Genomic DNA, 12275 nt, shown 5'->3' with positions numbered 1-12275 from the left:
CTAACGCCAGACCTAAAAATACAAAAGAAACCTCACATCATGATATTTTTAATGAATGACTGAAATGTATGGATAAAAACCTGCATGCATATTTTTACATAAATAAATTATTCATGTAGGTGTCAGTAAATGTACACACGGGGATTGGCTCTTCTTGGTGCAGCCTGTTTGGACAAAGTTTAAAACGGCATAAGAACAGCGGGATCTGTATGTACTCTCGGCGATATAACGTCCACGTCTGTGGTTACTGCATAGCAGGGTCGGATTGGGATCACAATTCGGCCCGGGCACTGACGAAAAAAGTGGCCCACATTCAAGAGGCGTGGCCCATATTTAAGGGGCGTGGCCCACATTCAAGGGGCGTGCCCTTTCATGAAACACAATTTGCACAGACAAGGAATGAAAGTGGGAGAATATTGTTCTTGCACACGACACAGGGCCAAGGTGAAAATGGCCTACATGCTCAGCAACTAAAAAAAATAGCAAGGCCCCTTTTTGTCACAAAATTATTCCAGCCCTCCAGCACAGGAGCACCTGAAAAGCAGCAAAGCCCCTGCTATTAATAACCTACTCAGCCCTCCCCAGACCTTCAGCTCAGTAGCACATGAACAGAGGTAAGGCCCCTGCAATTAGTAAATTAATCAACCCTCCAGGCCTTGGGAAAATGTCCTGGCAGGGGAGCAAAAAACACAGCTTTCTGGGTCATCCAAGGTAGCCAGGTAGACAGGGGGGCGGCTGAAGTGAAGCTGGTGCATGGGAAGTGCCTTCCCAGTGTGTTCTGGCAGTTTGAGTATTTACCATTTACTGTAGTATTACCCTTGTACCTGTGGATGGTACCCTTTTGTAACTTACACAAGTCACTTTTCTCTTGTAACACACGGTTTGCTACCTCTCACTTTTGTTTGCTTTAGATACTGGCACAAGTGCCACCATTGCCTACGTAACGTTTGTTCTTGTGCTGGAGTGTCTGCCATTAATTGCAGTATTATACCTCTACTTGTACTTTGTACGCTTTTGTAACCTGCACACATATCTCTTTTTCCTCCTGTCATGTATTGTTTGCTCCTCTTGTATTTTGGTTGCTCACTATTGTCACTTTTGATTCATGTAACTTAACGTTTGCTTTTGTAATTTGTCCACTTATAATTTTCTCCTCATGTATTATTGCTGTTCCTAGTGTGAAGCGCTCTGACACCTTCGGGTAAAGTCAGCGCTATATAAAATCGCATAAATAAATAAATAAAACAAAAAAATTCCAAACATCACCAGGCCCCCACAGCAAGACCCATTCTTCCTCGCCCACTATGCCCTGAATGTGAAGGACTGTGGGCGAGGTGCTAAGACTAACACCGTTTCTGGGCTGCATGGGCGCCAGGGGGCCGAGGTGAAAATGGCTCAAAGGCCTGAGAAACACCTGGCCCCCAGGGAGGCTGATTATTGCAAACAATCACCCCTCCCCAGCCCAGCCTCAGCTTGATTGCAGGGTAGGGGTGAAGGAGAGGCCACAGCTGACAATCGCTGTCTGGCCGCACAGCGAGGCTGCTTTCATGTTCTCAGTCTCTGTCTCCGTGCACTCTGTGGGCCGTTTTTTTTCTCCCCTTTCCTAGTCCACTCTCTGTGGACTGGGACAGGGGAGAAAAAAAACAGCCCACAGAGGGCACTGAGGCACCGGCCCTTCGGCCCATTCCCGAATGCCCGCCTTGCCAATCCGACCCTGCTGCATAGTATGGTAAATAATGACAGATTCTCAGGGGAGCCCTGTTACAGAGAGTGAATTGTTCTAATCACACACAGGAGGGGTGCGAGCTGCAGACATGCTGTGGAGACATTTCACTCTCATGCCTTACACTGACCCTGAAGGACTTTCCATCCTTACACTATTCACAGAACCCTGGGGAAGGCCCTCTCTCTTCTTTCAGCATCTGACTGAAACGTCATAACCGGCAGTAAACCACGAACAGCTGAGGAGAGACCAGGAGTAAAGAAATGAGTAAACAATGCACTTCCAGCACCAGGACGTCTGCTAAATAAACACATACAAACAATTAAAGGTGCACGCCTAATATCTGCAAAGTGTTTATATTTCTTATGTTTACATTTGATTTGGAAATAGTTAATAGTGACCACTAACTATGCAAGATGAGGAGAGTAAAAGTGTCTTTTCTGTTTTATTCACTTTTTCAGTAGGTCTACCACGAGAAAGCAAACTCAGCTTTTTATTGTAGTCACCATTAGGTTCTGACCTCTGACCTTCAATGAACAGCTCCTTTATTAGTACAAAAGTAACTAATATGAGCAGTGTAAATAGTAAATAGAAGGGACATTCTATGGTGTTCAAAGTAAACTAATATGTGTAGTTATAACCAGTAAAATGTTTGCAAATAATTTTTCGAATGAATATAGAATTGTTTTTGCACAAATGTTTTTTGATCAAAGCCAATGGAATTAAGGGATTTTGCACAAGTTGAATTGTGCCCATAATTATGGATATGCCACATGTACCGCATACAACTGTGCCTACCTCAAACAGATAAACAAGCATTTGCAATGCAATGGGTCTTGCATTGGTGAAAGTAAAAGATATTGGCGGTGGAAATGAGAACGCAGAATTGACAAGTTAAAAATAACTTGGAGGATTTTATACAAATTCATATTTAGGAGACCGCTCCTGGCACTTTCAGAACCTGAGAAGAAAACCAAATTACTGTTATTTTTGCTGAGAAAGGAGGGAACTCGAGTCAGAGCAAAGGAGTCAGTTCTCTGCTCTGTGACTGCAACATGAACCAGGAAGTCCCGGCGCAGCCAGAGAGAGGCAGACGCACAGACACACCCACTGCACACAGAGAGGGACAGACGCACAGACACACCCACTGCACAAAGAGAGAAACTGAAACTGACCTTCACTTCCTGCATTTCTGCATCATGGCGGCAGCAGCTCAGCTCGGGAACCTCCAGGAAGAGGCCACTTGTTCCATCTGTTTGGAATATTTTAAGGATCCGGTGATGATCGATTGTGGACACAACTTCTGCCGCTCCTGCATCACCCAGAGCTGGGAGGGAAGAGAAGGAAACTTCCCCTGTCCACAGTGCAGGGTGATATCTTCTAGGAAAAACCTCCGACCCAACAGGCAACTGGGAAACATAGTGGGAATGCTAAAACAGCTTCACCTGCCCCCCGTGAAGCCCCCAGAGGAGAATCTGTGCGAGAAACATGATGAGAAGCTGAGGCTGTATTGTGCAGAGGATCAGAGGATGATATGCTGGGTCTGCCGGGAGTCCAACGAGCATAAAACTCACTCAGCAAGTCCAATAGAGGAGGCTGCAGAGGAGCACAAGGTACGTCTGTGGGCATTCAGGGAACACAAAGTCGCTTGGTGAGCCGCACCAAGCGGCAGCCGGAGAGCACACGCTGTGTGTTCCAGAAGGCGCCATGTCACTGGGACAACACTTTTACATTTCTGAATTTTGCTTTTTACATATTTTGACCTGGTGTGTTCAAGCAATAGGGTCCAGTAAAGTGAATCAAAACTACAAATCCCAGAATGCACTGATATGTTAAATCAAAATCCTAGAAATGCAAAAGTTGTGTCCCGGTTGCATGGAGTCATCTGGTCTCCCTCCCTGTTTATGCCATAGAGGAGGCTGCAGAAGAGAACAGGGTGTGTCTGTGGATGTGTATGGATCATAATGCACCCGCGGGGCCCAAAGAGAGGTCTGTGCAAGGAGTGTATGTGGGTGTTCACGATTCACAAGTGAAGACAGTGTAAGTTCCACAGAGGAAGAAGCTGCAGGAGCACAAGGTATATGTGTGGGTGTTCACGATTCACAAGTGAAGGCAGTATGTACATTCTGCAGAGGAGCACAAGGCAGTCTGTGGACGATCACGATTCACAATTGAATAAACTTGTTAAGTCTTTAAGAGGATACAATGTATATTTTGGGAGTGTTAAGTGTTCTTCGAGAAGGCTGCTGAAAAATACCAGGTATGTTTCTTTGTGTTTAGGGACTGTAAGTGAATCCACTCCATGAGGGCTTATACGAACCTGCAAAAGAGCACAAAGTGTGTCTGTCAGAGCGCTGGGATCATGGGCCGTATACTGTGAGCCACAGAGGCGGCTGCAGAGGATCAGAAGGGATGTGTGTGGGTGTTTTAGGATCTTGCATTATACTCATTCCGTGTAACACTGCAGTGTGAGTTGTCGGTGTCAGAAGACTTGACACGACAATGCAGGGTGTAGCACACGAGCTCACAGGAGCAGAGACACAGCAGAAGAGCTGCAGCAATGCATTGTGACGCACACAGGGTCTCAAGGGCATTGGTGCAGATGACTCCCGAACAGTGCAGGGTTCACCAGACACAAAGAGAGGTGCAGGGTCCAGGCGCTAGACTTGAATCGTCATTGAACACAGAGTGAAGATCCCCTGTAGCTTTGGTTGCATGAAGCTCGCTGGCTTTGGGGACCCCTCACAGGATGAATGACCGTCAGGCTGGGCTGCGATCACAGGCTCCCGGTCTGAGGAAACTTGGAGTGTCCGACCTCCTCACCTCAAGGTGCAGAGCAGTGGACTGGGCTCGGGGTGATGAGGACAAACCCCTCCATTCAGCGGCAAGAGAGGTCCTTCCTCAGTCCTGGGGTCTAGCGCCTCCTGTAGAAGGGAGACGGCCATCATTCCCGTCTCTGGTCTTCAGCGTTCTCTTCAGTAGAGGTCCTTCCTCAGTCCTGGGGGTCCAACGCCTCCTGTAGAAGGGAGGCAGCCATCATTCCCGTCTCTGGTCTTCAGCGTTCTCTTCAGTAGAAGTCCTTCCTCGGTCCTGGAGTTCTAGCGCCTCCTGTAGAAGGGAGACGGCAATCATTCCTGACTCTGGTCTTGAGCGTTCTCTTCAGTAGAGGTCCTTCCTCGGTCCTGGGGGTCTAGCACCTCCTGTAGAAGGGAGACGGCCATCATTCCCATCTCTGGTCTTCAGCGCTCTCTTCAGTAGAGGTCCTTCCTCGGTCGTGGGGGTGGGGGTGGGGGGGGGGTGCTACTGCTCGAACAGCCAGGTCTTTAGTTGTTTCCTGAAGGAGAGATGGTCCAGGGTCAGCCGTAGGTGAGTGGGGAGGGAGTTCCATGTCTTGGCTGCCAGGTAGGAGAAGGATCTTCCTCCGACGGTGGACTTCGGAAAGCGTGGGATGGAGGCGATGGCGAGGCTGGCGGATCGGAGCTGGTGGGTGGGTGTGTAGAATGTGAGGCGGCTGTTGAGGTACTTCGGGCCCGTGTCGTGGAGAGCCTTTTGTGCGTGGGTGAGGAGTCTGAACGTGATCCTCTTGTTGACGGGGAAATTAATTTTACCGAATCATTTTTCCATATAATTATCAATAAAAGACAGCTCATTCAAATGAGAGGCAGAGTCCGTGGAATCTGCGTCATACGGGCTTTAATGGAAAATCCTCGAGGATTGGATATCATGTTCCATCACCTCTAAGGTTCAGGAAGGGACATTCAACGTTTTATTAGCATTACACATTATATATAGTAAAATGATACAATTGAAACCAATACAGTAGGCGTAACAGGTGAAAAGAGAGAGATAAGAACACATGTGCGTAACAGGAGGCGTGTAAAAGGGCGTACACATGGGCGTGCACTGGACATGTCAGAGAAACGTCACAAGAAACGTCACATGTGGGTGGATACATAGAGAAAGTTGCAGGATCAGCAGAAACCTATGACCTGAATTGCGCGCGCAACTAGCATGACGTGGAACTGGGGAGAACTGGGGGCTTTGACTTTAGCACTAGTGGAGGAGCCTGGTGTCTGGGATGTCAGGGCAACCTGTACCTATAGCATATCTGGTATCTCATGTTTGGAGGATGTAGTGTCTGAAGTAAAAGGTCTCTCGGGCAGAGGCCGTTCAATACTGAATGCTAGTGCATGCTTACGTGTCTTGGTGCAATGTGCGGAGCCATGGGCCTACCATGGTAACGGGTTCAGTAAATCACTTGCAAGGAGTACAGGAAGGCCGGGCCCTTTGCTCTGCAGCCGGGAATATGTTTACCTATTTCACTAGACTGGAATGTGTTTTCGAGGAGGCTGAGCAGATAACTGTAGGCAAAATATGATTTTGGCAGGCAGTCCAGGCCGAGCCGGGCACCGCGTCGCTGGCAGGAAGTAAGGCAGGGGTCAGGGATGCGTACAGCTTTCGGAGACAGGAGAGATGAGGCTCGGGCCTCGTTTAAGGGCCTAGCTCGACTGGGCCAGGAAACATGGAGAAAACGTGTGCGAAATTCAGAAGGTGCACCATGTAAAGACGTTGGCACCATAGGCCTAGAAGCCTAATTAACAGGATTTCTTTGCATGACTAGATAGCTGACATGTTAAGGATGGACGCAAATGTATTTGCGTCTTTCTAGTATGCACGGAACGGAAGTTACACGACATACAAGGAACATGGGTGCATGGATAGGGTGCAAGTGGGGGACACATTAGCTACCTGAAAATTTCTATTACCTCATTCCCTCCTTGGACCCTACTACACCCTTCAGGATATATCTATGTTCATGAGACCATCTATCTGTTCATAAAGCATCATTTGTTCATCTTTCTTTATTCGGGAACGGGAACGTGTACTTGGACGGGGAATACAAGCTGTGGCGCACAAGCCGCAAATCGCTGGCCCACATTGCAGACAGAGACAACAACTGAATACTATGACCAATATTAATCCTAGGAATGATAACAATTTCCATCCCCAGGCAGATATTACACTCCAGAGCCAACCGGACCAAGTCCAGGAGCCTGGATTCTGGTGTATCAGGTGAGCTATTTCATGAAGCCGAGTTATGGCTTTATACACGGATGGCGCGTTATTAGGAATAAACACGCAACAACTGGATCCGATGACTCTACAAGCCCCGCCCCTATCTGCCAGGGTGACGTCAAGGACAAGGCCATTTTGAAGAACAACAAGTCTCATAGCGGACTGTTCCTCGGTCAGGTTACCTGTTATGGCTGGATTTTCTGGTTAGATGGGATCAGCCCCTAGGGGCCCCTCCAACCCAGCCAGAACGTAATCACATCCCTCCTCAGGACCAACTATCCAGGCACCTGGGTACCTACCTGAGGATGGGGAACTCGCAATATACAAGCTCATATTATTAAAAACACCACTAAATCTATAGGGATACTAAGAATACTCACTGATTACTAAGGATATCCATACCCTACACCACACTTATATTCACATCAGTTGGTCTCGCGGCCACTCAGACCCAGACCGGTATACCCTAGGGCAGATATGACACACAATCCGGTGCGTCTACACATGGGCCTGCAGAACCCAATGCTCCCTTTTCCAAACTGTTCGCAATCCTGCAAAACTACACGCCAGTCTCCTTCCTGGCGCTCTCACTTATTCAAGCCACAATCCTGTGGGTATCCGCGCTGGTAATCCCCCCCAGCGTTCTCACTAACGCCGTATATCAACGACGACCACATTCCTATGAACACCTATATATATATATATATTGGGAAGTCTCTTCACTAAGGGTCTGCTACTACAATATTAGGAGTTAGCCAATTAATATCATGCATCTCGTATTCTTGGCATCATAGGTCCACTCACTCCCTATTTATGTGATCACCACTTACCTGATTGGGATTACTCATCCATTCATGTACCTAGTAAATACCTAGGAGCTTTATTTACCTAGATTGAACAAAAGTAGGAGACACAGGCCAGTTTTCTACAAACTGGGAGTTATTTTATTAGTACAATATAAACCTTTACACAGAACTGACAAAGACTATAGGTAGAACACACCGCTGAAAGAGAAAAGATTAAACATAACAGGAACACTCCGCTGAAAGAGAAAGGATTAAAACATACAATGGCTTAGGGAATAAGGGCAAATTATGGTTAGAATTCACCTGATTAGTGTGTAGTCTTGTTCTAGCTGTCATCTGGGTTCCTCTCTCGTCTGTGCCTTGGCTCATCTCAGACTCCCTCTCTCTCCTGCACTCTTGGGTACACCTCTGTGCTGATCACTTTGCACTGGACTCCTCTCCCCCACGAACTGTCTCCACCTTCCAGCTTCAATCTTAATGGTTCCTGCCGCTCTGATCACCGTTTATTCCACTAGCTTATTCACTCTGTCTCTGCGCCAATGTCCAATTAACTCCATCTGCTCCCATAGGTTAGTCCACGATCTCTCCTCCGTCTCTTCTAAAAGGCATTACTTCAGACTCCAGCTATTCACACCTCCTCCTGATAAGTAACTGTTTCTGACTGCTTCCTTCAGTTCCAGCTCACTATTCAACTCAGCTCTCTCCAGCTTGAACCCTCTCTCTCTGCCAACTCCACTCCACTGCTTTCCACTCCTCCACCTTAACACGACTCTCTGGCACCGCCACCTTCACTCGACTGCAACTCTACTCGACTCCCTGACTCCGCCTCTGCACTTCACTGATATAGAATGCTGTTTCCTCATGGAAAGTTCCAGCCAGCAGCTTCCTCCCACCAATCCCATGCACCAGGCTCCTTGCGCTAGACGCTCCCACAGTGACCAGTCTGCTTGTTTCGTCTAGAGACCTGAGCCCGGGAACAATTCCTGATTAGATTCAGCTCTGGCCGGTTCTCTCCGGTCCGCTTAGGGCGAACAACAGTTATAACTATAAACTTTGCCTTTGCCCTGAAAAGCCTCTCAGCTTCATCAAGATGGAGTCCCTCTAGCTCTAGGCCTGTAGGCCTGAAAGGGATGAAATGCCCCTTAGCTCTGCCAGAATACCTACATAAACCATACCAATGTGTCTAATATGTCAAAGCCAATAGGCAATAGACAGGTTAAAGTCAAGAATAAAGGATCTATTATCATGTTAAGCAGCTATCCTCTTCTAGGTCTGGAAAAAAGGGCTTAAAAGGGCCAACACAGGCTAAGAATACCTATACTAGATGTGAGCAAGACTAGTGATCTATATCACTGCTAAATAAAGCCAAAAACTCTGCCATTACACTCCACCCTTAGATCCTTATCTTGCGAACATCAATAAACAACAACATCCATATAAACAAACATCAACACAATCTATCCAACACAGGCTAAGAATACCTATCCTAGATGTGAGCAAGACTAAGATCTATATCACTGCTAAATAGAGCCCAAAAACTCTGCCATCCACCCTTAGATCCTTATCTTGCGAACATCTTATAAACAATAACATCCAGATAAACAAACATCAACACAATCTATCAACAAATCAAAAACTAAAAAAACTCCCTAAAAAGAATGACAACTTAAGGAAATTCCACCTGAAACTCAATTGTAGGGAATACAAACCTAACAACCAACTGAAAACAAATCAAAGCACCCTTGACTTGAATGCTGAAACATATCTGAGATTGGATCTGATAACAACAGAAACTAACCAAAGCATCCTCAAACTAAATGTGCCTCAACTTCTAGTGATAACTGGTGAAATCTAGTGATGTAGGGACTTATGTGTTGAATGAAAACAGCAAGGGGCCTACCTACTTCGGACAACTTAAGCCTAAATGAGGTCTACCTACTATTGTCAACTTAAGAACTAAATGTGTTTCAACTCCTAATGAGAAAACAACAAAGGGCCTAAATGAGCCCTACCTACTATAGGCAACTTAAGCTAATGATGACTCATGAAATATATTGGTGTAGGGGCTTGTTTGTGGGATGAAAATAACAATGGGCCTAAATGAGGCCTACCAACATTTGTGAATTTAAAGAAACTTTTTGGTGAAATCTGAGAAGTAAACATGACAAACTGTTTTCAAGGTCTGGGCAAACATTAATACATAATCATACTAAAAGACACACCTCCCAGGACAATCCAAAGTCTAAGGTAACCACCCTTTGATCAATCAAGGTGAAAATGTAAGAACAGTAAAAAACAACCCCATTTCTACAAGATAGCTGGTGTAACACCAAGCCTAAAACAGCCATTTTACATCACACTGTGGAACACATGTGTGCACCACCATTCAACAAAAAAGTCCTTCATTGGCAAAAACTGTTTTGAAGAAAACAGAAAAACTATAATAGGTGACATGTTTGTGTTTTTTTTTTTTTTTTAAAGTGGGGCCTGCTCGTAGTGATGTCAACAAACAAAAAAAAAACATGGGAACAATGCAGGCCAAGGAATTATGGAAGAAATTGTGTTCTTTAAAAAAGTTCAAAGTCAATTTTGTTGCTTCAGTGTAGGCCACCACCCTGCATCTTCGGTATCCGGACACTTCCTCCGATGCGGCCATCCATCACCCTTCCGGTCTGGTCTGGTCAGGTTCCATCATCCAAAAATAATAAACTAACATAAAAACATGAAAGTAAAAAACTAAAACAATAAAGGAAGTGGAAGGGGGAGGGGCCCACGCACAACCACAACCCAGCAATCCTAGGGACAAGAAAACAAGTATCATTATTCTTGCAAAATAAAATTTTAATTTAAAAAGCACCCCGGGTGCCTTTCATTATTGAAAAGAAAATATCCTAATTAATTAAAAACATTCAAAATTTAACTTTTAATGACATTTTAGTAGGGCCTAACATACCCTAATCCTTACTAAGCCAGCCTTCTCCCTTCAGAGTAGGAGCCAGGCTACAGTATGAAGTAATTTGAATCACTGCCAAATGATGATCTCACAGCAGGAGCAGGGCACTGCAAGCCTCCCATTTCCCTGATCAGAGAAGCCCGCCCAGGCCCACTGCAACTAACTAACTCCAAGGGCAAGAGTCTGCAAGAGTCCCTTATCAGCAGGCAATGAAGCCGCCTGCATCAACAGCCAGGAAGAGCCAGTTCCCCCGCCCTTACATAAACAAGCCGTCCGCGGAAGAAAATTGGATTATAGCCAATCATAACGAGACAGGGCCGTGTTCGGAGCCTGCAGAGGGAAGAAAAAAAAAACTCGTCTGCACAAACCAGCTGGTCTGCCAAGGTCGACAAACAAATTCCTTGCAAGTTTGTTCCCAGGCCTGATTGTGCTAACTAACGAAAGGTAGCATTTTTAAAAAAAAACAATTCTATTACAATGTACTGCTACTTAAAAGCTCCAGTTTCTAAAAAAACTTTTGTCTAACTAATTCAGCTAAAGGCAAGACATTTAAAATATGGGCACTTATTTAGAAAGGGGCAACTCAGTTTTGCACACAAAATTATACATTCTGCATTTGAAAAAAAAAACGAATTAACATGGACCATTGTCAGCTGTTGAAAGAGAAATAATTTTAAAACAACATAAAATGCAGATACATTTCAACATTGTACTTAGTTCAATCAGAGACATCATATAATTGTGCATTACAGTGTAATTTAACATGCAAGCTATTTAATCCAACCTAATAAAAGGGCCACATTCATACACTAATAAACAGCCTATTATTTTCTAACTGAGTTGGTGAACTTACCAAGGAAGGTTTTGCTGACACATTTATAAAAAAGGTTGTATTTTACATATGGGAAAATAATAATGTTACATTTTATATTTTTTCAAAGGCACACGGTTGCCTTTCACTAATTAAAAGCACATGTTACCATGCACTGTCGGGCAAGATTGATTATTCTCAACCTGTGATCATTGCAACCAGCACATTCCTTTCTAGATGGAAAACCCTCAAAGAAATAATTAATGAAAACAGCCCGTAGCATGCATTCTAACGGGCCACCTCCTTAACATTTCACTCATTTTAAATCATGCATTCAAAAATAATACTCCACACGTCTATGGATGCATATTAAGAAGCGTATTTAAAAGAAAACAGCTCTCTCTCCGTGCAAACCCTTATCAATCCGACTGGGTGATTTATAACTTACAGTTCCAAGGCAAACCCACACAAATTCGTAGACGCATTCCAAAAAGAATGTGAAATGAACAGAACCCTTCGCAAAGCACAAGATGGTACCTTTCCGTCAAGAAGCTGACAAAGCACATAGGCAGACCAAGGAATCAAAAAAAGTCAAAATCAAACCATCAAATAATCCACTGACTTTTATAGTCTGGTCAGATAACCATGCGTGTTGACAGCATGTTAAAAATAAAGACTGCCATCTCAACTCAAGATATTAACCCTTTGGCAGCTCAAGCACAATCATTCCCCAACGTCTGCAGATACATGGGAAAATCATGAGCACATTTCTTCACGTTTACAGATAACACGTACACATATTTTCAAAACGTTATCCCCAAGCACCCGAGAGAGATCCAGCTCTCTCCTGCCTAACGTAATGATAGCATGCCCTGTCCAAACCATGACCACATGGCGCTATTCACA

General features: G+C 45.1%; 1 protein-coding gene across 1 annotated transcript in view; it reads left to right on the top strand.

The window, feature by feature from the left end:
- The first annotated feature begins 2875 nt into the window (after positions 1-2875).
- The window catches only part of LOC147710167 (E3 ubiquitin-protein ligase TRIM39-like), a 204054-nt gene continuing 194654 nt past the window's right edge, over positions 2876-12275 (top strand). Inside the window, exon 1 of the mRNA XM_086920858.1 lies at positions 2876-3336. Coding sequence (XP_086776984.1) covers positions 2923-3336 — 414 coding nt within the window. The 5' untranslated portion in view covers positions 2876-2922. The remainder of the gene's footprint in view (positions 3337-12275) is intronic.

The sequence above is a fragment of the Lissotriton vulgaris genome, chromosome 5 (assembly GCF_964263255.1).
Source record: "Lissotriton vulgaris chromosome 5, aLisVul1.2, whole genome shotgun sequence".
Taxonomy (NCBI): Eukaryota; Metazoa; Chordata; class Amphibia; order Caudata; family Salamandridae; genus Lissotriton; species Lissotriton vulgaris.
The sequence above is the reverse complement of the archived record's forward strand: the minus strand, read 5'-3'. Positions and strand labels throughout refer to the sequence as shown.